The sequence below is a fragment of the Camelus ferus genome, chromosome 14 (assembly GCF_009834535.1).
Source record: "Camelus ferus isolate YT-003-E chromosome 14, BCGSAC_Cfer_1.0, whole genome shotgun sequence".
Taxonomy (NCBI): Eukaryota; Metazoa; Chordata; class Mammalia; order Artiodactyla; family Camelidae; genus Camelus; species Camelus ferus.
The window spans coordinates 15,088,942-15,115,595 of NC_045709.1; the positions used below are offsets into that span (position 1 = coordinate 15,088,942).

Below are 26,654 nucleotides of genomic sequence, written 5' to 3' on the forward strand. Positions count from 1 at the left end.
TTTGTATGTTATATGTATTATATACTGTATTCTTACAATAAAGTAAGAGAAAACAGATTGTTATTAATAAAATCATAAGGAAGGGAAATACAATTACAGACATAAATGTATTTATTGAAAAAAATCCACATATAATTGGACTCACACTTCAAACCTGTGTTTTTGTCCAAGCATCATCTGCACCCATATTCAGGAGTATGACCTTAAGAGGAGAAGAGACTAAACAGTATACTCATATTTAGGAAGTTAGAGGAGAAAGAGAAAAGAGAGGCACGTTAATGGTGAAAAATCAGTCAGTGGGATAAGAGGCAAAACAGGATAATGGATGGAGACAGCGAGCAAAGCCCAAGAGTTAAGTGCACGGATGCTCAAGTCATAAGGGACAGTTTTGAGTCCCACTCCAGCCAGAGGCCCTTAAATAATAAAAATAAGACAGTAATGTCTGTCCCTCAAAGCATTTCCCACTATCTGACATGTTAGATTTGTTTCCTTGCTTATATGTTTGTTAAGTTGGTGTCTCCTCCCTAGAATATAAGCTCCGTTGTCTAGTCTCAATTGTTTTCAGCTCTTTAGAAGATGAAACATTGGATGCTTCTTTGCTCTCAGCTCTGGACCCCAGATGTCAATTCTGGAGCCACGGAAAAACCCTACTCAGTCATGTGCTGCACACATCAAGCTTTTAGCACAGGGACTTACACAGAATAAGCGTTCAATAGCTGGTATTATTCCTTTTGTCAAGAGAAGAAATTTCCCCCCAAAAAGGAGGAGGTCAATGATGTCAAGAAGCCAATATGATTTGTGAATTAAGAGGTTATGGAACTTTTAAGTACCGTTTCCATAGCATTATTACAAACATAATAGTCATCAGAATTAAATGATTGTCTCCTTTGATTCTTTCCTTCTTTCTAGTTTTTTCCCTCTATCCATCCCTTCTTTCCTTCCTCCCTTCCTTCATTTAAACAGGTATTTACTGAGCACTCATTTTAAGCTGGGCACTGTTTTAGATTGGGTATAGTAGCAATGAAGAGACCAAATCCCTGCCCTCATTAAGAGTTCAGATTTAAATTGTGGGAGAGAGACATCAATCATGATAAACAAGTAAAAACATATGTAACACAGTGATATGTGGTAGAAGAAAAGAAGACAGAGAGGGGAACAGAAGGAGTGCAGGTGGGGTGCTGCACTTTAGGTAAGTTAATCACCTGGAGAGCACAAGGGGAAAAGTCATGTAGATCCTGGGAGCAGAGCTCCGCACAGAGGAGCCAGCACACACAGGGGCCCTAACGTGAGTGGGTGCCAGGGCGCCTGGTGAAGACACTGCGATGACGACATCAGTAGGCAATGAAGTCAGAAATGTGAGCGCGGAGCAGTAGGGTGGGAAGTGCTGACTGTAGAGACAATAAGTCATTTTAATGATTTAGACTTTACGCTGGTATGAGAATTGTGAACTTAAGGGTGCCACCTGAGACAATCCAATAAACTTGATGTTTAGGGCAGTGCTTCCCCGCAACAACAGCAAAAAACTAACTGATCTGACTTCCTTTTATTTTTCATGGATCTTTCTGGCTGCCACGTTGAGGAAAGAGTGTAAGGGTACGACAGGAATGGGACAAGGAAGGAAACCAGGACACTTGTCGGATAACTAACAGTACAGAGAAGTGATGATGTAACTTCAGTAAGACCAAAGCTATAAAGTTGGTAGGAGGTGGTCAGATTCTGGAGGATTTGATTCTGAAGGATCTGATTCTGGAGGATTTGCTGATGTCGCTGGCTGTGGGGTACAAAACAAGAGAGGAGTCAAGGATGGCAGCCAAGCTGTTGGCCTCAGCAACTGGGAAAAAGGAGTTGCCATTCACTGGGGTATAGATGATGGCAGGAGGGGCAGGATGGGGTTGACGAGCAGGGGCTCAGTTTGAGTTTGGCATTGAGGGGAGAGGTCTTGGCTGAAGCTCTACATTTGGGAATCATCAGTGTATTTTCGAGGGGAGCACAGCATGAGTAATCATCCACTCATTCAGCCATCATTGAGTATCTGCTGTATGCTCTCAAAACCACCAGCAAAATTAACACGTTCTGCCATTGGGAAGTACTGGACAGATGATACTCATTTAATTATTTATTCAACAAATATTCACCCAAGTACTATGCTAGCTCAAGGGTCTAGAGGCAAAAAGAGCTGGGCTTGAAACCTAGCTCTGCAGTTCCCGTATGGACTTGGGTAATACAAGATAAAACTACCGTAAGCTTTTTACGTTTATTAATTTGTTTAATCTGTGCACCAAACCTATGATGTAGATATTATTATCCCTGTTTCACAGAGGAGAAAGCAAACTGAGGAAAAGCTTAATGTGAGACTAAGAAAGTGGGCTCCAGAGTCTGGATTCAGAAGGGCTGGCTGAAAATCCTCAGCTCTGCAAACTCTTAGCTCTGTAAACTTGGAGGAGTGATTTGACTTCTGTGTGTCTCAGTTTCCTAGCAATGAAACAATAGCAGCAGCAGCCACTCCTGGTGCCACGGAGGGGATGAAGGTGCAGCACCACAGATCACGGACCCAGCACAGTCCTAGTGTATGATGGGAACGCAATATTAACTAGCTTTATCAACTCATTTTCTGTCTCTCTTACAGATGTAAACAATTAAAAATAAAAAAAGATGTTCTTAAAGCCCAAGCAATAACAATGACCTGCAACTTTTCCCTTCAAGGTTCCAGAACATGCTGCTTGAATGTTCAGCTGGCTTCCAGGCAGATTGTTAGCGATAAGGAAGACTAATAATGCCTAAGGTCAAGGCACACAGTGAAGACTAGAATTTACAAAAGGCAGCATTAAATATCTTAATGAGTTGCAGGGAATCTCCAACTGGTTCCTAGGGCAGCACTTAGGCAGCAGAGTTGGTTTGTATTTGAGGTATTTCGGTACATCTAATCAAGTGGTACTTGCCCTTAAGGTATTTATTATCTGGGCTCTAGAGTATGTTGAATATTAAAGATCAATAGATATAAGTAAAAATTCTTAAAAACAAATTCTGCTACAGTTTCTAGAAAACGAGAGAATGAACAGAATATAGGCTACACGAACTACCTACCTGAAGAGACTTGGGTATTGCATTTACTGAGTGTGAGGCTTTAATAAAGCTGTAGCCTTCTTGTGTTGGCAATTGTGTCTGTCCTCATTCTAGTGTGCCCTCGGTAAGCTACCAGATCTTAACCTGCACAACAAAAGTGCCACTCATTGAAACAGTTATAACAGGAAAGGAAAGCAAGTTGATGGGATTTAAAGTGTTACAGGCCACTGAATCACTGACTACTTGGTGAGGGCATGTGGAGAAATGTCATTCTCAACAATGCGGTACAGTGAAGCCATAGTAATGAAACAGTTTTGAAACTTGAAGGCTATTCTTAGGATTTTAAAAAATCTTCTGATTTCCTTAGGAGATCTAATCCAGACACTGGAATCTTCCATTACTTATTTTCCATTATTTTCTGGGTGGGTTTTATTCCCCAGTGGTACATTTTTTAAGAGGCTCTTATCTCTTGATGTTTTCTCTCCTATTATTTACCTACAGACACCACAAACAGTCTGAGATATAAGCAAAAACAAAAAATGGCCAAGAAATGGGATTCCATTCAATGCTGGTGACTAACGAATAATATAAACTTTTACTATGAAATATGTTTCTCAGCATTTCAAATACCTGATTTATTTAATGCCCATCAAACATAGAGTAGCTGCATCAACATGGTGCTAGGAAAAAAAATAAGCAGCATAGATTATGATTTGGAGAATCTTTTGGAATCAGACAAAAGCATGAGAATAAATCATTTAGAGAATTAGCTGTGTTCCAGGCTTCATTAGTTCTAATTATCCCCCAAATATGCTCGGCAGAATGCACTTGGGTCAGCTGGGACTGACACACAGTAGAGCAGGGAACTTATAAACTCCTCAAAGCACAGGAAGAGTTCATAAAACAACTGCTCGTGCATTTAGATTCATGTGATAACACCTCTGATTGCATAAGCCACCAGATGAAACAGATGGGGCAGCTCTGCACTTGAGAATGTTTCTTTTGTAAAAGCACTGGACTTTCTTATTCTCCATTCAAGACACAAACCGCAAGAGAACTCAGCCTCAGGCGGGCTGTCTTTGTGTTTTACTGCCTACGTGTCACAACAACAGTACGTAAGGTATTAACAAAAAACCCTCATTCAGGAAAAAAAAGGTGGTAAACAAAGTCATGTGTCCTACACTTAGGGAAATCTCAGGCTGTAAAATAACACGCTCACCCAAAAAGCTACTAGACTTTTTTAACAACCCATAGTGAAATAAATTAAAAGAAAGATATTTTGTATTCTATCAATTACTTACTTAAAAAATTTCTTAATATTGGTTGCCTTTTACAACTTAATCTTCTGAACATGGTTTTCCAGCAATGTATTCACTATTTAATGGAGGCTTCTTTACTCGGTATGATATTCACCAATTCACTGTGGCTTACTGTACATTCAGCTACTGGCACTGCTTTTGAAGAATGGTTTCTGACTGGTGAGACTACTTTAGCTTAAGTTTTCACATTGAGTTCGACTTGTTAAATACTTCACTTTTAAAAAGCATTTTTCCTCAGCTTATGGTAAATTATTTAGAAATTATTGCTATCATCAAAAGGTAAATATATTAATGGATAATTACGAACATTATTCCAACAATATTGTAAGACTCTATGAACACATTAATTTACATTTAAAGTTCACTAGTTTTTCTGTGCATTGTTTAAGCATATGGGAAATTTGCAGATTTCATTTGTAGACAAAAAATCTAATCACAGAGCAAAACTGATGAATATGTCAAAATATACAAAGTGTGCACTTCATACCAAATGGGGCTTAGCTATGTATTTTGATAAGGCCATGAAAACTAGTATTAGAATTTCAGGTGTTTGGCAAAAAACCATATAAAGGCTGTGGAGTATTTAATCTATTAATCTGTCTACAGACCTTATTAAGTAGTAAGCCTCTTAGTATACCTTGGCTGAGCAAAACCAGTAAATTCACTGTAGTTAAATTCTGTTTTGCTATGGATGTTCTACATGTAGCCTATGACAAATTTTAAGAAAGAACTATTATGCTCATTAATGCTTATTCAAAAGAACAACACATAACTTAAAAGTCAAACCATGGAAAAATAGCTAAAAATAGTAAGATAAAATGAGCTGGGAAAATAAGAAAAAAGTCATTTACTTAGGACCCCAGTAACATATGTCTAAACAAATGAGACAGTTGTTGACACATAGCTCTGCATCTGTAAACAGAGCTACAGAGCTTCCCCCCCAAAAAGGGAATGCGGTCATGTTTCACTTAATAGGGGTCTCTCTCTACTGAACTTCCCCCAGTCCACTATGGGAGTAATGAATTCTAGGCACCACAGTTGAAGAAAACGATGTACGAGAGTGGATCCTGAATGATGAATTGACATAAAATATGCTACAGGTGTGATGGCTAAGGCCCGAGAGTATTCAACTTGACATTGTAAATGCTAATTTAAGGGCTTATTTTTGTTAAAGGGACAAGACTATAAAGAAGGCACCAAAAGGTAAAAGTGCCAAGAAGAGAGATTTTGGGTTCAACATTAGAAAAGCTTTCTAACAATTAGAACTGTCTGTAAGTGCAAGTATCCATCTGAGTAGGTAATGAACTCCTCATCAAGGGGATAAAAGTGGAGGCTGGATGACCATGCCTTAGGAATGCTGTAGAGAAGCTTCAGACAGTTAACGAGGAGGGTTACATAATATAATTATTCTCCTTGAAAGTTCTCTCCTGCCCTGATAAAAAATGTCTACTTATGAGGCAGGATTCCTTTCCTCCTTCCAGCACTAATTGCAGGGTACGTTTTAATAAAACACTCACAGTAAATTCTATATAATTTTTATATACAGTGGAATACTTACAACTTATTAGGCATTAGTAGTGACTAGTAATTATAAGTAATTCTATAATTAAAATACATGAGGATAGAGCATTTATAACATAATCAGATGTATCACTGATAAAAATCCTGATACTGTAGTATCTGTACCAAGAAAAGTTTAGTGAGGAATAAAAACAGTTGGTGTTCAAATAGCTTTCTTGGAAATGATTGTATTTAAATTCTTGATAAAAGGGAGTTTTCAATGTGTCTTGAACTGAAAGATGTACAATACTGTGGCTTGTATAACTCATTGATGTCACAGAATAAAACTATATGTATAAAAAAGTATACAGATACTGTATTTAAATGTATTAGTAATTATTTTTCACTTGTCTAAAGGTATATCCTTTTAATCTTAGGTTTTACAATGAAGTGATACTTTTGGTGAATTAGTCCAATTTGATATTCATTAAGTAGTATATACATCTCCTAAGTTTGTCCCTATGAGGTAGATGGATATATTATCATAAAATAAAAATTCATAGCATAAAAAGTGTCTCAAAATTTACTTAATTAAAAGGCTACAATAAAGAATGCAATCTTTAAAACTCATCAACTGTATTTTTAATGTAAACGTAAGCCTGTAGTTTCTTTTCAGAATAACTCTTACATCCTAGTAGCTGTCGCTAAAACTATATCTGGGTGCAGACAGGACACGCATGCGGGCATTCAGGCACACACACACACACACACACGTATATGCAGCTCCACGATGCACAGTATACACACTCTGGTGCTGAGAGCAGCTGCAGTCAGACAGACTTAGTTCTGTAATGACTTATGTGACCCTTGGTAAGGCACTTAAGCTTTCTAAATCTTAGTCTCTTTATTTGTAAATGGGAATTAATATTTGTTGCAAAGATTGAAAATAGAAAAGACTGTTGCAATTGTAAGGTACTATCTCATTTAATAGGCAACTTATTCCCCTGAATTACATTATGGTTAATGGTGCTTATTATTGTTCTGAATAATCTGGGTAGGTAAAGTATATGGATCATAATATAATACATTTTTATAGCACAAATCAACAACTTAAAAGCTCAAGTTTGAAAGTACAGAAAACAATCATCAGTAACAATTATTATCTAAGTCACTTTGGAATAATCCATAGAATTTTAAAGAAATAATATAACCATTTATTTGGAACAGGCCAGGCCCATACACACAGCGAGAGAATAAAGGCTCTACCATACAGGTGAAGAGAAGAAAAAAAAAAATTACATTTGCCCTAAAAATTTCACCAGCCTATTTTCTGGCCGAAATATTCTGGATGATTTTCTCAGGGATCACACTACCTGAGTTGAAGGCAGGGTTCAAATACACGCTCTAGAGTATCTAGACTTTCTTATTTAAGACTCACAGCATTCAAGGGTAAAGTAGTATAAATTATACAAAAATTGGAACATTTTTTCAAAAGTGAGTCAGTGTAATTTGATATTGTTCTGATTTTTTGTTTTTAAAGATACAGATATTGAAACTATCACAGCTGATAATTTCATTCTGACACGAGTTTAAAAGGTTAAGTTACTATCTGAAGAAAGGTAATCTGGTTGCCTTTCACGGCAGCCTGCAAGCTCGGCAATCTGCATAGAGAGGGGCATTTGTCATCATTAGCTGAGCTGTGACAGCTGGCACCCAGGGTGTCCCAGAATCAAGGAGTGGCAGAGACACTCTTGGTTTAGGCTGCCGTTAAGTCTAGTAGGTTTCTCGAGGATCAAGTACACTTTATGAAAAGCTTTGTGATATAACTAACAGCAGTGAACATATTTGAATTTTCCGTAACATGGATAATACAAGATAGCACATAATTAGCGGGTTGCCTCTAGACAACAAGATGCCAGATTACAAGATGAATAAACATCTACTGCCTGCTACTTAGAGAAGGAGAATTGTTTTCAGCACTCAAATTGCTCCAACAGAGTGTTTTTTTTCCCAAGGCTGAATTAGGGTGATCAATTGATTAAGTATGTTTAAGGAAACAGATTGAAGGTAGAAAGAATAGTTCTCAGATTAATTTTAAAATTGGTTGTAAACAATGCATAATGTCTCAGGAGTGAGCTCAACTGCACACACCCAATAGACTACCCATCCTTTGGATAACATGAATATGAAAATTAAAATCATTTGCACAGATGCAATCCTCCAACCGTTTGAGGCATATGCAGTTGATAAGAAGTATTTAAAAATATTCCTCGGCAAAAGTTTAAAATCAGAATCAATTTACCAAATGAGTGCTACGAAGTCTGGTTCTGAAACAGTTGTGGTTAATATAGCTAGAAAATAATTTTTCAAATTTTAGCATTTTATAAATATGTTTGTCTTGTATAATGCAAAAGTATATAAAGCAAAAAAAAAGTTCAAATTAAGAAATAGGTTGAGCAGACCTTTGAAAAATAACAAGACTACGATCCCTTTAAAAAAATCATCAATGCTTGGAAACATAATCAATAACACTAGGTTTTATATTATTATGTAAACTAGTTTTCCACAAATAAAACTAATTTTTGTGTTAATGTAAAATCTATGCAAATACATGCAGTCATTTATCAGGAAAGCTGACAAGCATTCCATATTGGAGGGGGAAATGAAACTGCCTCAAGAATAGAGGCAATTAATTATTTCTGTATTTTTTCTTCCTCTGTCTTGAGGCACAAAAGTTATCCATCCAGTTAAAACAGCAAATGAAATAAAGAGATTTTTTTTTTATTTAAACACATATGGCTTTTGCCTGCAATACTGATCACCACAAGGTCTACAGATGCCCGTGGCTAAATTGTACACTGGCAGATGCACTCAGGGGAAAACTGTGCTAATGCAGCGTGGAGAGCAAAACAAATGAAGAACTGAATTTGCTAGTAAAAAGGGAAAACAACAACAACAAACCCCCCAAAACCCCCCCTTAACCAAAAAAACCCCCACGTTCCCCTCCCCAGTGAGTTATGCAATTTGCTTATCAAACACAGGTTCATGTTGCAAAAAACTTAACCTTGGTCTGTTGCAAAAAAGTGAAAATAGTTTTAAGTAAGTGCAGGTGTTTTTATGTATACACAGACACATGATGTATGTGAGTGACTGAGTAATATATTTTTATTTATATGGACAGAATGGCTAGTAATCAACTGCCCTAGTGTATACTACCTAAACCGGGATAATAGTATAAAAACTGGATAAATACTGTTGAAACTTCCAGTTGTTATTATTTTAAAATTCCATTTAGCTGCAACCTCTTAAGGTATTTTTGAAAACTGTAAAGGTTGTTACAGAACAATCTTGCAGATGTGATATTAAATCCCGGTGGTGACAAGAATCCTATATTTAGTGCCTGTTTTCCTTTTAATAGGTTAACATAAAAAATGTACACAGATCAATTCAACCTTTTACTATTTGAAACACTGGAGTGGTGTGTGTGTTTGTGTGTACGTACGTATAGTCTGCATGCATGGGCTATCTTGCAAACCATAAAAAGAGTGTACTTCCTAAAAATGGTTTAAGATTATTAAGAAAGCAATAACTTGTTTCTTAATAGGCCTGTAAGCATGCATAACATTAAAATTTCTATTGTAATTGCCAAATAAAAATATAAAGCAGAAAGTATTTAAATAATTTTATGTCTTGGGGAAGAAAGAGAAGACTAGTTGTACTATTCCAAGTTGCAAAAAGGCAAAATACTTGAAAGGGCATCATTATCAATGAATATATTTGTACTACTACAATTTAATAATTCTTTGGAGTATTTCTAACCATCTAAATTTGAATGATAATGCATATTTATACAAAACTAGAATTTGAAGCTTATGTTCCAAGAATGTGTATATATCAATTAATATTAGCTCTAATAAACTCCTTGGCCTCATCCCCTACCACTCAAAGGGAGGATTAATCTACCAAAAATGCAAAGTAAAATGTAATTCAAATACTTAGAGGAGATTTATTTCTCTGATGACATAAAGCTAGTAACATTACATATATGCCTCAAATGCTGCTAACTTATAAGATGAATCCCTGTTTCTTAAACATATTTTGATGAGCCAACTGTAAACTATATTCCTCAGTCTAACACACATATTCATGCTAGCATAACAAATATTAGCAGTTCCCTTGAAAAATGAATCCTTTACCAATGTCACACATTAAAATTAAATAACTGTTATGTAAAACAAAAATTATAAACCTATTGCTTGTATATCTGAAATAGCATTTTTTATCTTGCTGCTATTTTGGTGCTCTCTGACTAAACTGGTCTTAAATTAGAAGCATAAAGAAATAATAAATTCTAGAGGAATAAATAAAGGTGTTTACAGTCTAAGGATTTTTTGATATAAAATCAAAACACCCAATTTTTATAAATTAATCATAAATTTTGCAAGTTAAAAAATAAAATAGGGGCACAAGGAAACTTCTTTTGTGGCCAAGGAAATGTTCAATGTGCCAGATGTTATATGACTGTATATATTTGTCAAAGTTCATAGAATGGCACACTCATATGGAAAAATCACAGACTAGAACAGTAATGTCTGCAAAATATACATAATAAACCTGACTTTAATAATAAAAATAGATTTCACATAAAAATAAAATAATAATGCTATAACTTTTTTTCACAGGGTCCACAAGTTTTTATTAAGAGACACCACATCTTACAAATGCCTTATGCTCATCATGCTTTTGATTTGATGTAGGTGGCTAGATAAAATGAATAAACATGTAGATTAAAAAGTATTAATAACTTCTTAGTACTTTTGACCTGACATTTTTGACAAGTCATATGGAAAAATTGTGCTTTTAAGAAGTAGTACACATAGGTAGACTAAGGTGTATATTATTACAATAGTGAAAATAATTACACGTAAGTGGAAATTAAATATTATTTAGGTGTTCTCATCTCAGAAAATGCTTATAATCTATTTCTATATGTAAACCTGTAAATTCCTATTCATAAACTGATTTCAATTTTTTCTATAAAGCATTTGTTTTATTGCATATATGTGACAAAAGGTAATAGTTTTTTATTTAATGTGATTATCCTTTTAATTATTACTCCAGTTACTGATCATTTAAAAAATAAATCCTAGTTTAGAAGAATTGCTTTACTCATTAAAAATAAGCTCCTAAAATTAGGAATAGGAAGTGTTATTTTAGACATGCAATCACTGGAAGTTGATTATCTACATACCATACCCTAGTCTCAAGGTAACATTGCATATTTTCAGTGGTTTAATCACACATGGTCTGAGACAGTAATGAGAGCTGTGCAGTCCTGGATGACCCACTACAGATGTACAGATTAACAGACACTAATCACATTTGATTCCATTGTTTTCTTCAAGTGCAATAAAACTGCAGGGTACTAAGAGTACTAAGGATGTAGTCATATACGCAAATGTCTATAAATCTACGTTAGTTATGGGTTAAGGAATACCTAGTTTTCATACATTCATATAGAAAAGAATCACACGAGCCCATTTTTCCTGTCAGAATATGTCTACAATATCCAAATTAAAAACATAAGATAGAATCTTGTAAAATGAATTTAAATTGTATAGATTATAAAGATAACAGTGACTTTCTAAAGGGTCTATGAGGAACTGGAATCTTGGAATCAATGCTTCTGCCATAGTACTCAATAAATGAGAGATTAACCCCCAAATCCTTAAATGTTTGGAAAGGGTTAGAGACCACAATGGATTGTGAACAATAACAAAGTCTTCTGGTTGATAACCCTGCCCTTCAAATTTGGCAGTTTGCAGATGCAACTTAAAATATCCTGTACCTTTGTGTATACATCCAAATGAAGTGAGGAAATTGAGACAATTATCTAAATAACCCAGATTTGAAATGTCTTTTTTCTACCAAAAGAAAGGTTTTGGCCAGAGTTATCAAGAGTTAACCTCAAATCTGCAAATCTAGTAGTGGTGCTAATTCTGGTAGAGTACACTTCCAACTTCCATCTTTAATCTCAAAGTTACTTTCTTTTCAACATTTTTTAACACCAGTAACAAATTTACTAAGCAACACTATAAGAAAAAAAAGTATTCCCTACTACCAACGTGACTGTATGATCACGTACTAGAGGGATGAGGAAAGCTGAGGCAAAAGCCTTGAACATCAAGTGAAGAACTAAGGAAGTAATTTTTAAAATTTAACCACAATCACCAGGATGCTCTGGTTAAAGGAATAAAATAGGGTATTGTGCAAACAGTGACCTTAATTCTCTATATCGTCATAAGCCTGATACTAAAATATGAAATAATTATTTTAGGAAGTCACTGAAACTTTTGAAGCTCTCAAGCTATTTTGTTTCAAGTGTTCTTATACAAGGAGTCACAACAGGAAGAAAGGTATAGATGCCATCAAATTAGATTACCAGAAAAACTCCCTCTATTTTACTTTATTTAATGTGACACATAAAGAAAACCCTGCACAAATATCTGTCTTTAATTTCTCTGGTGTAAAAAAAGAAATATATTGTGTCTGGCAGAATGAAACAGATGAAATAGCCTGGGTGCATTTTAAAAAAGAAGGGGGGGCTGGCTAGAAATCAGACGCATACAATGAGCCTTCAAAGCCACTCCAGCAGTAGGGATAAATAATTTAATAAACTCAACTTCATATTCTTTTTATCTCCCCAGTGTAATAAGCACATATTAAAAAAATAAAACTTTAAATTCATGAATGCTTGTGAACAGAATAGCAGCCAGTAGATAATGAAAAAACACAAAACAATATCTATGTGAGCATTTAACATGTGTATGCATATCCTCTAACAGATATATTTTTCCAGATGAAAGGTCACAATTGCTTAAATTTATGAACATGTAATTCAGATTTAAATTAGGTTTTTCTAAAAACACAGAAACTTCACATTCCTCCATCTCTCAACATAATAGAGTTTTCCTTTAAACCTAATAAGGTGACTATTTGCACATTACTTTGTGTATCTCATAAAGTTAAGTAGGCTTACAGAAGGGAGAATAAGTTACCTAGGAAACAGAACTTCAGGAAAAATTATTTTGCTGTTGTTATTTTGAATGGTTGGAAGTGTTAAGGATCAAAATATTTAATTATTATATATTCATTAATAGTCCTAAAATTTATGATAATGGTGTGCTTGTGACTTTCTTCAATTTTTTTCATAATAGCACATTTTAAAGTAAGGCTGCCTAGTAAATTAAGTGAAATGAAAAAGTCAAATCCTTAAGACTTAAAATTCCAAATACCATTCAAATACAAGCATCTCAAATTGTCATTAAATTGTGAGATTCTTGTGGGTTTTTTTTCTTCAATTAGGTCAGTTTTCTTCAATTAGCATTCTATTCTTAGCTCATGTCAAAGATGTCTGCACAGCATACCAATGAAAACAATTAAGCATTTATATCCTAAAGCACAGGACACACACACAAGCTTTTATTCTAGTACTAACTACTATGATTATATTTATAGTAAAAAAAATAATACAAGTAAGATTGGTGTCATTAGAGTTGTTTTATGAACTTTTCACCTAAGCAAATCAATTTATTTTAAGCTATCTCCATGTATTACACAATCACATGAAATAACTGGTTCAATAGGTCAAGTGATAGTTTTAAAAAATTACCATAAAACAGTTAAATAAATTGCTCCCATAAAACAAATCTATCTCCAAAGCCTGGGTGAAAATCAGCAGAATTACAGAAAATATACTATATATTTTAAATTCCTCTCCATTGGTCATTTCAATAAAAAAAAATTAAGGGGTAGAAAACACTCCTCAGAATAGTTTAATTTTTCCCTTCAACAATGAGAGGTGTCTGAGATCACTGAAAGGATCAGCTACAGAAGGCAATTCATTTCACGTGTTCAGTGTAATAGAAAATCACTGTGTTGCAGCAACAAGAAGTACTTGCGCTGGAGTATTATTCCAGGGCGCCCAGTTCACCCACAGTGATAAGAGCGGATGGGTGAATCCTATGTTATGTAAATCACTGTCAGCTCCCCGCTTGAAGGGTGCTGAAGGAAGCAGCTCAGAAAACAGTCCTGGGGTCCTTGAAACCGAATGACTTCACTTCCCCGCAACACTCTAGGACTAACGAGTTTCTTAGTCCTTTTCTCACCATCCATTTTTCTTCTTCAAAGTGCAAATCGTTAGTGAAAAGGCCCTGGTTATACCAATTAGTTTGCACAAAGTGCCTCGGCGTTTAGCTTCGCTTTAACCCAATTAAGCCGCACAGTGAGCCCCGAAGATGCGCCACCTGCGCGCCTGGCTCCAGCGCGGCTGCGGCGCCCCTCGCGTCCTTCGCGTCAGGCCCACCCGGACGGCCGAGCCAGGGTCCCCCAAACGGCCCCGGGGGCCTCCGCCTCCCAGGCTGCCTCACATTCTGGACAATCGGGGGCATCTGCAGGTAGACCCCAAAATCGAGAGACCAGGTCTCAGCCAAGCAACTCTGACCTGAACGCCAGGGAAAGCGCAGGGGCCGGCGACGGCGACCAGGAAGCGCGGGGCTCGGCCGCGACCGCACGTGGGCCCAGCGATTTTCGGGCGGACGGGCGCCGGGGCGGAGAACGTGGCCTAGCGGCCGTGGAGAAACTCCCGACACCAAGTAAGGTTTTAAAATAACCCACAGGCGCGCGCGCACACACACTAAAGCTTATGGGACATTGAGCAGAGAGAGGAAAGAAGGATGGGCCGGGAGTGCGGAGCAGCGGAAGACAGGCACCAGCGGGAAGCGCGCAGAACCTGCGCTGGGTGGGGACAAAGGTGGCTTTTCCTCAGAGACCACGACACATCTTCGCCTTCGTGGCCGCAGGTTCTGGGGCTCTGATTTGCCTCCTCTTCCTTCTCTTCCAAATGCCAAAAGGTAGCAGTGCGTTCACCCGCATCGCTGGCAAAGTGAGGACGGGCTGGCGGGTGCTCCCAAGCCCTGCTTAAGGGAATGAAAGGTTCTTGGGGGACAGAGTGGACAGATGCTATGAGCCCCGAGTCTAATGTACTATTTTAAGCTAAATCGGAATCTACCACTCTTGGATAACGAGAAAGTATGATGCTCTACCTGTGCAAAGAAGGAAAAAAAACATCAAATGCTTCAGTAAAAAGTGGAAGCCCTAAACAAGATCTTATTACAAGTGGCTCTGAAGGAAAGTACCTACAAACCGGTTCCAAGAGTTATAGGATTTTGTTGGAAAGATTCTTAATTTGAAAAAGACAGCATCTAATTTAAAGGTAGGCAATTAAAAATATGCCTAGGTTTAAAAACCACTACAGAATCCCTAAGTCGTATTTCTTCTATTTCCTGTATATTAAGGTAACAATTGGTACCACCAGGAAAAAAAAAGTTCCACATAAATCCATTTCTCACTCCTGCTTCTAGGTTCCCAAATTTAGAAATGACTTCTTTCAAAGGTTTCAAAAATGATATTTAAATTAAAAAACCCTGGATGACTGTAAATTAATTTTCTTTTAAAACCGCAACCATTTTCCTGTAATCAAATCTATGAAATAATATAAGATTAGAAGTCTACTGTCAGGTGACCACTAAGGACACTTAGGAGAAGAGATATAGCCTTAATTATACATCTGTAAACAAGCCAGAAACCCCAAACCTGCAAATTTTCAGGATAGTTATCTGCCAGTAGGTCTCATCTCTATGATCTCTCCTAAATGTTCACCTATTAAATACAGCTCATTATGAACTCACACTAAAATAATCTCTCGATCACAGAGATAGTTTATTTCTCAAATATTTCTGCCAGTGCATACAAAACTTCATGTCCTGGTTATAATGTTGGGCAAGTCTATCGAAGTACAAAGAGGACTGCAGATGGGGGGAGGGGTGTACTAAACATTTTTTAAACATCCTAGCTTAAACTGGGGTAGACAACATTTAACAGCAGTAATTGTCAGATTCAACAACTACAAATGAGGAAAAAACAAATTAAACACTGCATAACATAAGAAAAAAATCATTCTAATATCGGAACATCCAGATCACACAGGTATTATTAGTCCATCTAAGCCAACTTGCATATACATGAAAGAGCAAACTCTCTGCCTGCATTCAGAAGGACCTCGAGGATTAACAGACATTAATTATCTTACTCTAAATGCAAGTTAGTGACTTTTGTTTTAGAAAATCCCATCTAGTTCACCAATTGATGGATGAACATTAGTACACCTGTATTTGCATTTCATCGGTAAAAAGACAAGCAGGGTTTTCAGCACAGAAGAGAACCACTTTGCCAAGTCTTTTCAAAACGTCAATATGCTTCAATTAATACCAAAGCCGAGAGACTCCTCTTGATTTCCAAGACTGTCTAGGTGGCCTGGGTGGTTTTCTGCCGGCAGCAGCCTCCTACCTTCAGTTTGTGTGCCTATATCCATGAGGGGGATTAATTAGCCGGGTTGGAGCTGACGGAGGCTGTCGTGACGAGCCCAGTGGCGATTGGCCGCCAGCCTGCCTGGCCCTGCCTTTATAATTTCCACACGAGTGCATCTGGGCTCTTAGACAAACCAACAGCAGCTTCTTCTGACACATACACACGCACACTCACCCCCGACACACACTCAGCACACTTTTCCTCCATCTGATTAACAGTCCTGCACACACAATGATTACAGGAATGCGTAAATAAATACGGAAAGGGTTGATTATTTTGACTACTGGAAGAGCTTTGCTGGGTCTCAGCGCAACTTTTGTTTTTATTACTGAGAAGGTGATCTCTCCTTGCGTTTCTCTCACACAAGGATTCTGTAAAAGAGGAAGAGAAACAGAGGGGGTAGAACAATCTTTCACTTTAAGATCGGCTGGGCTCAAAGATAAAAGGAAGGGGAACGCGGCCGCTAGGAATCCACCGCTGCAGCACTTCGGAAAGACGTTTCTGATACATTTCTGAGCGCGGCGGCCCGTTTCTCCACCGAAGTTGGCTCCAGCTCTAGCAGCCGCATTGGATCCCACAGCTTACTGCGAGACTCCGGTGTACAATCCGGATCTCTGCCCCAACATGATCGCGGCTCAGGCCAAGCTGGTCTACCATCTGAATAAATACTACAACGAAAAATGCCAAGCCAGGAAAGCTGCCATTGCCAAAACTATTCGGGAAGTCTGCAAAGTAGTTTCCGACGTCCTGAAGGAGGTGGAAGTGCAGGAGCCCCGGTTCATCAGCTCTCTCAACGAGATGGACAACCGCTACGAGGGCCTAGAGGTCATCTCCCCCACCGAATTTGAAGTGGTGCTTTACCTTAACCAAATGGGGGTGTTCAACTTTGTGGACGACGGCTCGCTGCCTGGCTGCGCGGTGCTGAAGTTGAGCGACGGGCGCAAGAGGAGCATGTCCCTCTGGGTGGAATTCATTACCGCCTCCGGCTACCTCTCGGCGCGCAAAATCCGGTCCAGGTTTCAGACGCTGGTGGCTCAAGCGGTAGACAAATGTAGCTACAGGGATGTGGTAAAGATGGTGGCAGACACCAGCGAAGTGAAACTGAGAATCCGAGATAGGTACGTGGTGCAGATCACCCCGGCTTTTAAATGCACCGGGATCTGGCCGAGGAGTGCTGCCCACTGGCCACTTCCCCACATCCCCTGGCCGGGACCCAACCGGGTGGCGGAGGTCAAAGCAGAGGGGTTCAATCTCTTGTCCAAGGAGTGCCACTCCCTGGCCGGCAAGCAGAGCTCAGCCGAGAGCGACGCCTGGGTGCTGCAGTTCGCGGAGGCAGAGAACAGACTGCAGATGGGGGGCTGCAGAAAGAAATGCCTCTCCATCCTCAAAACCTTACGGGATCGTCACCTTGAACTGCCAGGCCAGCCCCTGAACAATTACCACATGAAGACTTTGGTTTCCTATGAGTGTGAAAAGCATCCCCGGGAGTCAGACTGGGACGAGTCTTGCCTGGGTGATCGGCTTAACGGGATTTTGCTGCAACTTATCTCCTGCCTGCAGTGCCGGCGGTGTCCTCACTACTTCCTACCAAACTTAGATCTGTTTCAAGGCAAACCTCACTCGGCTTTGGAGAACGCTGCCAAACAAACGTGGCGACTGGCAAGAGAGATCCTAACCAACCCGAAAAGTTTGGAAAAACTTTAGAGGACAATGTAATCGAGAGCCGAAATGTGATGACTATTCTCAAAGTTCTCACTGAGTGTAAACTTCCTGTTCGATTCCAACCTAGTGTTCCACTTGACAGTGCAAAGAATCTCTTCCTTAAAAAGGAGTATTCATACAATGTTGAGGCATCATCTCACCCACCCCTCCAAGGGAAGAAAAAGAAGCAGGGAAAGCGGATGGAGAAAACCCCAAACCCACAAGTATTAGAAGACTTCTTTACAAAGGATTTCATATCTCCCTTGAAAAGTACACAGTAACACCCGGAAAACAGCCTGGCTGTAATGCAAGACCACAATGAACACTGCCTAACTATCAAAGGATTATAGCAATCCTGGTGATTTAGATGCATCTGGCTGTGAGTAAACACGATTTGGATATGCCATCTGAAGGAAAGTGTAATGTATATTTTGATTTGTAACAAATATTGTGATCTCACATTGTCTTTGAAAGTGTGGATGTTGGTGTTTTGTGATTTGGTGAACAGAAGTTAAATTGCCATTTTGGATACTTCCAGACATTTTCCACTAACAAAGATTTAAAGGTAGATTTCCTCCTGGTACTTTGACCCATCTTTGGAAGTGTCTGAACTTTAAAAAGTTTACATTTTGTTTCAAATATATTGCTTGTTCTATTTCTAACATTCCATAAATATACTTGAAATGTTATTTAAATATATTCAAAGAAAGTTGAATTCAGCTTATATAATAACGCTTGAATATCTGAATTATATATTTGAAAAATGCACTTGAAATACACTGGATAATTACTTTTGTGATTTAGATTTTAATTTCTGTTGCTGGTTTTTATTTAATTAGAAGCTAATAAATGAAGTAAAATAAAAGTTGTTGTGTCTCACTTTAAATTGTTTTTCGGTCAGAAGATTAATGTTTCATTTTGAAAACTGAACCCACTTGACTATTTAAAACATTGTGAGAAATACGCTAATGAAATTATTAAAAATAAAATCTAAAATATTAGAGAAAAGCTTTTTGTATAGCTCCAGAAGACAATGATCTACTGTCAGTTGCTGACTTTTTATGAGACTATTTCATGCTACAACAGACACAAGTTAAATTTATCTCTGAAAGCTTGCTCTTCTGGGTTAATATTTCTGTAGAATTTTTGATAAATATAAGGATGACATATGTCATGACAGTCAAGGTTGCTGAGTTAAAAATCAGACTAACTCAGAGAAAATGAACTTAACAAAGTTCCAATAAAACTTCTGAAATTTGGATATGAAAACTAACTATGCTAATAAAATGAAGATAATTTCTGACCTATTTTATGTCAAACCTTATTTTATGCAGGAAGGGTTCCACTGGCAGGATAAATGAATCAGAAATCCAAAATTACTTTTTACTTCATAGAGCAAGCCAATGATAAAGGCATAAAGACAAATTTTAAATTATCTAAAATCAAATATATTACATTTAAAACTCATTTTCAAAATTCAATTCTTTTGGATCCAGAAGTGAAAGAAGTCCTGTGACTGTCCTTCAGAGTATTTTAATTGTCAACAAGTGCAGGAAGGACTAATCACCTATGGGCCTTAAGGTAGTTAGTTAATTCAGGTGGGGGTAAATTTTAGAATTTCAATTGCTATTCTACAAATAGTGTTTTATGCTGCTTTATTTCTCTATATAAATTAAATATAAATTATACAGTTCTGGATCTATGGGAGCATTTGTCTTTGACTATTTTAGAATAACTGCCTCTGAAAAATACTTTAAAGGAAGATCTTTGTAAAATGATGCTTGAATATCCAGCATGACACGTTCTCTGAATTCTTATTCTCAGGAAAACAAGTTTACAAATTGCACAATAACAAAAGTTAAAACAACAGAATTGATTTTCAGAAGAGAGTGCAGAGTAATAGAGCTGCCAAAACCTCACGTTTTAAAAGTTACACAATAAGATATAATAAACATTTATGCATTTCAAATCATCCAAATATGAATTGTCTGGCATTATACTCACAGAAGAATACAAACTTTAAACATCTGAGTGCCAGTATATACTGTGTATACACATTTTAAATCAAAGCTTCTCAGAAAATCAGTTTCTCTTCCTTTTAAATTCACATATAAAATCCACTTTTATTTCAGGAGGTGAAAAAATGGATGTAATAAGAGAGATGAATTTATATCCAAATCCCTGCCCTTTTTCTTATAACCTTTCAATAAATAATAAGTCATATTGCAATGCACACTTTTAGAAATCAAAAGTGATTTTGGTAAGAAATTTCAAGAGACCTTTCCCAGTCTTCCCCAAGAGCTGGAGATGCTGTACCCCAGGGACTTGGGAGCAATTGGTTCAACTATCAAATCTGACCAAGTGCACACAAAGGCACTCATGGAAAGACTGTTAAAATGTACAAAATGTGCATGATCTGGTAATACAAGATTTTAAATCGCTAATATATTCTTCAATCCCATGAAATAGAACATGTGTGTTATTTCATTCATTTTACTTTCTGCAAGAAAGATGGGAATGTGCTCCCCTCCCCCACTGTCATTTAAAACCAAGCAAAATTGAAAACCACTTCCTGCCACAAAGCCACCAGCACTGCAAACGAAATTACTTTAACTCACTTTCGTGTCGATCTTCTTGAAGGGAGGATCATCCTCATCTACCTCGAAGTAGATTTCTGTCGTGGTGATGGAGAGAGTCCCTTTGGCCACCACCACGGGAGCAATGAGCTGGGCAGGGGTGCTGAGAACCACTGGGCCTGAAAGAGAGGGCACTGGAGTCAGGCTGCGCTTCTGTGCCCCTGACACTCCCTCCCCGAAGGGTACCACAGGTTTTGATTTTTAAAGATGCACTAAAAAAAAAAAGTTGTCTATATTATGCGGCAAACTCCTTTCATGTGAGATGGGTCTGCTTTGCTTTTTATGCATTACCTTATAACGCGACTACAGATAAATAATTCTATAAAACCCCAAAAGGTCAGCATACCGAATATGTGACTTTCAGCAAGCGAGTCTGCACCCGCCGCCTAGAAATCCTGTATGGTTGGTGAGGCGCTGCCATTAGCTAACTTAAAAGTGCAGAACAGACTCCCCAAGGCCCCGATTCTCCATTGAGCGCCAGCCGCGTTTCCAGAGACCCTGGGCAGTCAGCACTGGCCCCCAAAACCACTCGTCGTGTAAAGCCCGTCAACTGGGCAACAGCATTCCCCCAGGATGGGCGGGAGGACGTGAAGGGGTATAGGGTCTAAACACATAAATTCCACTGCACTAACTAACGGGTTTGCATGTTGCAAGAAAAGGAATACCGGCGTCCTAAAGCGCACTGCACATCGACATACGCGCAAACATGGACATCAAATATTTCTTAGGCAGAAAAGAACAAAAATTGTAGCACTTATTTTTCTCACCGAAAAAAAGTCAAAAATGATGAAATTGTAAGACGCTTGAACAAAACGATTCTCCGAAAAGCATTAGAAACGTGCTGTTCCTCAACTTTTGGGACTAGAGGAACTAACCTTCCGTAAAAGATGTTCAAAACGTGTGCATACTAAGGTGCTTACTTCGAATTTCCACCACTTGAATTAAAATCGAAAATTACAAATTTCATGTATTAGAATATTAATTCAAAGGAGGATTACTTAACTGCCCTTTAAAATTTCCCGAAGGGGAGGCATTCTTTTCTATCATAGACTTAAAATTCAGACTTAGAAATCAGAAAAAAATGTATTCGTTTTTCAGCAGCAAGGGCGCATTATACTCCCTTCCACTTTCCCCCCCTCAAATGCACACAAATGAGTCACAACAACAGCAGGAGAAAGGCAATGAAAAGGTAGGTCCCCTGCGGCCCCTCAGGCCCGGGCCCCTCGGCGGCGGCTCCTCGCGGGGAGACCGGCCCTCACCGCCGCCGCCGCCGCCACCGCCACGGCCGCCTCGAGCAGGCCCGGCCCGGCCGCGCGGGGACTGCAGCGGACTTCGCGTTTCCAGGGAGCAGCACACACCGAATCCGCGACCGTCCAGCACAAAGCCGGGCGTTTCTGCTGCAGGAGGACCGGAGAGGAACTGGCCGCTTCTGTCGCGCTTAAAGGGGTGGCTATGAAGCACACTGTGTCAGTCTGCACCCCTGATCGTGACCGCCCGGGTCAGGCTAAGGCTAAGGCCCAGCTTTTATTTTACTGCTTTCTATCCCGGAGAAGCCCGCACTGGGGTGCCCGGGCTCGGGGCGCGCGGATTCCCGCCTGGGTCTCGGGCAGGCAGCTTCCGCCCGAGTCGGGCGGAGTCGGGGTCCACCTCGGCTCCGTAAGGTTTTTCTTTCCAAAGGGCGAGGCGGTCGATCTGAAGCGCCACTTTAAAGGCTCATCAATCTTAATCTAGGTTGCTCAAGTAATTATGCCCGAATCTCTTGTACGATTACAAGTGGATTTGGGTTTCTATTCCCAAGGCCCTCCTTTGTGTTTATTGGAGGGTCTGTGCGCGCGCTCGGCGGCGCCTCCTGCCTCCGCGCCCTCCTCCGAAGCCCCCAACGCTCGGGCCGGTTAGAACCGCTCCCTTAACCCTTAAGCCACCGGGACGCTCTTCTAGATGCCACTTTTCACAGTTCCCTTCAGGATAAATCCAGGTTTACTTGTGACTGGGGCGAGGTGAGAAAGGTGACCTGATTCACATCGGAAACAAAGTGTCTTCTTAAACATCACTGAACCTTGATAAAACCTCAGAAAAGTCGTCATTCTAAACACAGAAAGCTAGTGATTGCTGGTTTAACAGAGATTTCAAGCATCTGGAGCCAAGAATGGCCAAAAACATTAAACATGGCGAACTACTTCTTTCTCTTAAAAAGTAATTTAACATATCCAAACAAATTGGGAAAGAATTTAAAAATCACGATACAGAAACATACAAACTGACTTACCGAAATAAACAGTGTTATGAATTTTAAGTACATAATTCCGTGAACTTTTAACAGGGAACACATTTTCTCTACCTGTTTTTCTGCGTTTCTGAAAGGCGAGTGCGTTTCCTTTTGATTTGACTCCAATTCTCATTCTATTGAATGGAGACTTTTCTGGGGGTTCATACAAGGGCTACGAACCGGTCTTTCTTTAAGAAAGACACTCATGAAATATTCAGCTTTAATAGTGTGTCATTTTTACCCTTGTCCTTTGGAAATCTCCAATTACAACTTCCAATTCCATAGCATGTTTAAGAGCGCTGAGTCTTTTTGTTGTAGCCTTCAGGGAGCAACCAGCCGCAGAGAGAATAGAGTTAATCCACTACAGCAATACAGAGAGGGGATTATGTTTTAATCCCCTTTGGGGGAGCCTCTGGATTTTAGGGATCCGATATTAAAATGTTTACATAAGGCACAATCACAAACTAAAAAAAAAAAAAAAAAAAAACCAAAAAAAAAAAAAAACCCAAAAAAAACCCCACCTTGGATCCCTTTCCCAATGAAAATAGTTTAGAAAGGGCAGCATGTCTGGATGTCAGAGAGATGGTGATCTGGCAGATTCTGTCCTAGAAGATAACTAGGTACAAATTTAATCTCCTAACTTTGTTTCATGTAGTGAGTTTGTAGATATATTCATTCTAATGACTTCTATGGCAATACAAGGATAAATTATATCAATGTCTTTAAGCACATACAGAAGTAAAGTGATGGTTATTAAAAGATAGTTAAACAGATGGATGGGACAAAACCTCCTCCCCTTGTACTGCTGCATACAATGGTTTAAAATTCCACCATCTAATGTGGTAATTAAAGGAAAAAATAAGTGTTATTTACCTTTTGGAATTGGCACTGTAATGTTTAGGAAATATTGATCCATTCCTATATTTGAAAGAAGGATAGGGATATTACTTGCCATTAATTTAAATGCTAATTTAAAATCTGAACTAGAACAAAAATCACCCAAACATGATGGAAAGAGTCTTTAGAAGAAGGAACGTCTCTTTAGAGCCATGGGATCTTTAATCAGTTAGGATGGTAAATGTAGAGCAGAAAATACATATGCTTTATATTTGAGAAGGGAACTGTTCATCAAACATATTTTAAAACTATAATGTTAAAAAATACTTGTGGGTTTGGAGGATTCTACTGACAACAAAATTGTAAGTCGAGAAATCTTAATAATAATCAACTTTTAAATAGAACTTTACAGTTTACAAAGTTCTTTTACATTTTTACTTAACTACTGGTTCAATATTCACAATTTTGGACATATGGATGTGTCAATACCCTCCTGCCAAAGACCACCAGGAGCACAACTGCAGTTGAGAAAGTTGGGTTTATTGCTCAACGCAGTGAGGGATATATTGGAACTTCGGGGCGACTGAGTGTAAAAATGGACTTATTGTAGGATCTGGGCTTTGGTTAAGTGATTTGGGGAAGTATTCAAGGATGCAGGGCTTTGCTCTGGACCGGGCTCTGTCAGGGAAGAGCGATAATTCTGTGACTTGGTGTCTCAATAAATCTTATCTAGGACTAGACCTAGGCTAAAACTAACTGGCAAAGAAGTAGCAGTCATTCGTACAATCAGGAGAAAGGGATGTTAATATTTAAGCAGTGTGTAAAGAGACCTTGTTTTTGTGCTTAGACAAAATTAAGAAGTTGTCTTTTGCCTCACATCATTATTGTCTGATGTTCTGTGAGGTTGTTTATGTCCAACAGGAGAACACCCTTGTCAAGCTGTGAGCCCCAGGCCAGCTCCCAGCAATACCAAGGCCTCCTTGTGAGGGTCAGGCCGGTTTCCTGAGGTCAGGGGCTGCTTTTCTTTTTCTCAGATATAGGAATTAATCATTTTTTTGGGGGGTGGTCAACAGCTTTCCTGCTATTAAAAGGCAATTATGGTGATTAAATTCTCAAACAATGCTAAAATTCTTTTCAAATTTCAATATAGAGTATGACAAAGAATATATATAGGGACAAGGAGTTGAAGTAATTAAAATTGGCATCGTTACAATTATTTGATGAACTTTCAGTTGGCAAAAACTATATTTACATGAAATTGTGAAATTATGATGTATTATAGAGTCATCTGAATATCTGCTAAACTTAGTTTAATATTAATAAAAGTTTTATTAGCTATATGGATTAACTCCAACCTCAAGTACTTTGAAACCACATGTTCAATTTGCTTTTGGAACATGAAAAAGACCACTACTTTGGGATAATAAGCATTGACTAATCTTTGTAAAATTACTAAACTTAAAATCCTGAAATTATTTAGAATAAAACTAATTTGAAATCCTTTGTGTTTAGTGAAAAAGGCCATTATTCCAAAAAATCTTTAAGACAGAAATAAAATAAATAAATTTTTACAATGACTCCTATAATGTGATAAAATTTGTAGGAAAATAACTCACAGCATGAGTGACTGAACATATCTAAAATATTACCACTGCTTTGAACTTTAAATTAATAGTTCTATACTTAAAAATAATTTAAGAAAATGTTTGCCCCACAGAATTAGAAGAGTAAAATGCTTTAATCTCAAAGTAATTTAAAATAAATTATTGAAGAATATGAGAAAGTTGGAACTTTGTTTTGGGATTCTAGGAAAACTTCAGGCATTAAGAAAATGGAGATGTTTGTGCCTAGGGGAGAGGAGAGTTCGGGGGAAAATACTGCAGAAGATCTTAGATTCCCTTTATCCAGCACAGTTCCCTGGGTTTCAAGCATTTGAAATGCCTCAAGAAAAAAGAAAGCATAACAAAATCTCTACACAGTGCTGCTTTTCTTTATATAAAGAGAATATTTATAGTGGTCCAAATACATTATCAGAATAATGATCCTCTGAAATTTTCAAAAACTTCTTGCAATGAAAATAGTTACAGAATATTTTAGCTTGACTCAGAAAAATATAACTTGAACAAGTAATAGAATACATACTCCAAGAGTTAACAAATTTAACTTCCAGCATTGTTACCTCCTTCCCTAACACACACACACACACAGAAACTACCCATTATAAATACTCTAGAAATCCAAATTTCATACAAAGCTCACCAAGCCCAGGAAGTGACCTCTTTACACTCTTTGGTGACTTTCTGCACATAATCTACCCTTAGACTGAGATTAACAATAACCAATCATTCCCCCAGTGCAGTGGTTTCCTTAGGTTATCACCATACAAAATGAGACAGGTGCTTAAGAACACATGTGAACCTTTTCGGACCTGAGCAAACCTACCTCTGGTAAAATTCAGCTTACCAGAGTCTGAAACAGGAACAGAAAGAATGGAGCCCTCTATATAAGAGCAACTGAAAACTGCATTTTAACAAAATACCTGTTCATCATGGTAGAACATCTATTTTTGCATGAATAAAATCTCATTTAATGTGTTGAATACAAATAATTTTTAAAAGTCCTAAAAGATAATCTGATAGGCTCTAACTTTAATGTACCATTTGTGTTTTTTAATTCCTTTGTGGAACAAATAATTCTTTATGTTAAAAAGAAACCAACAAAAACTAGTGCATTTTCTGCATAGGCAATTTTATGGAACAAAAAGCTTACAAAGCATATATATTTTAAGTAAAATATTACTGAGTTATATATACTAAATAATATATATATATTTTAGTATATATATGTATATATATACTAAAAAAGAAGGATGTTTTTAATGTTCATTGTGGTAATTTGCTCTGC

At 38.0% G+C, this 26,654-nt stretch overlaps 2 protein-coding genes across 12 annotated transcripts in view; one reads left to right on the top strand and one right to left on the bottom strand.

The window, feature by feature from the left end:
- NBEA (neurobeachin) overlaps positions 1-26,654 on the bottom strand; it is a 536,625-nt gene that overhangs the window by 156,043 nt on the left and 353,928 nt on the right. For all 11 annotated transcript variants that reach the window (XM_032496317.1, XM_032496318.1, XM_032496310.1 and 8 more), the window contains one exon: positions 20,630-20,766. In XM_032496317.1, the coding sequence (XP_032352208.1) occupies positions 20,630-20,766 (137 nt within the window). The remainder of the gene's footprint in view (positions 1-20,629; positions 20,767-26,654) is intronic.
- On the top strand, positions 16,478-20,578 carry MAB21L1 (mab-21 like 1). Its single transcript, XM_006182654.3, has one exon. It carries the CDS (start codon positions 16,935-16,937, stop codon positions 18,012-18,014), a length of 1,080 nt encoding a protein of 359 aa, XP_006182716.1. The 5' UTR covers positions 16,478-16,934; the 3' UTR covers positions 18,015-20,578.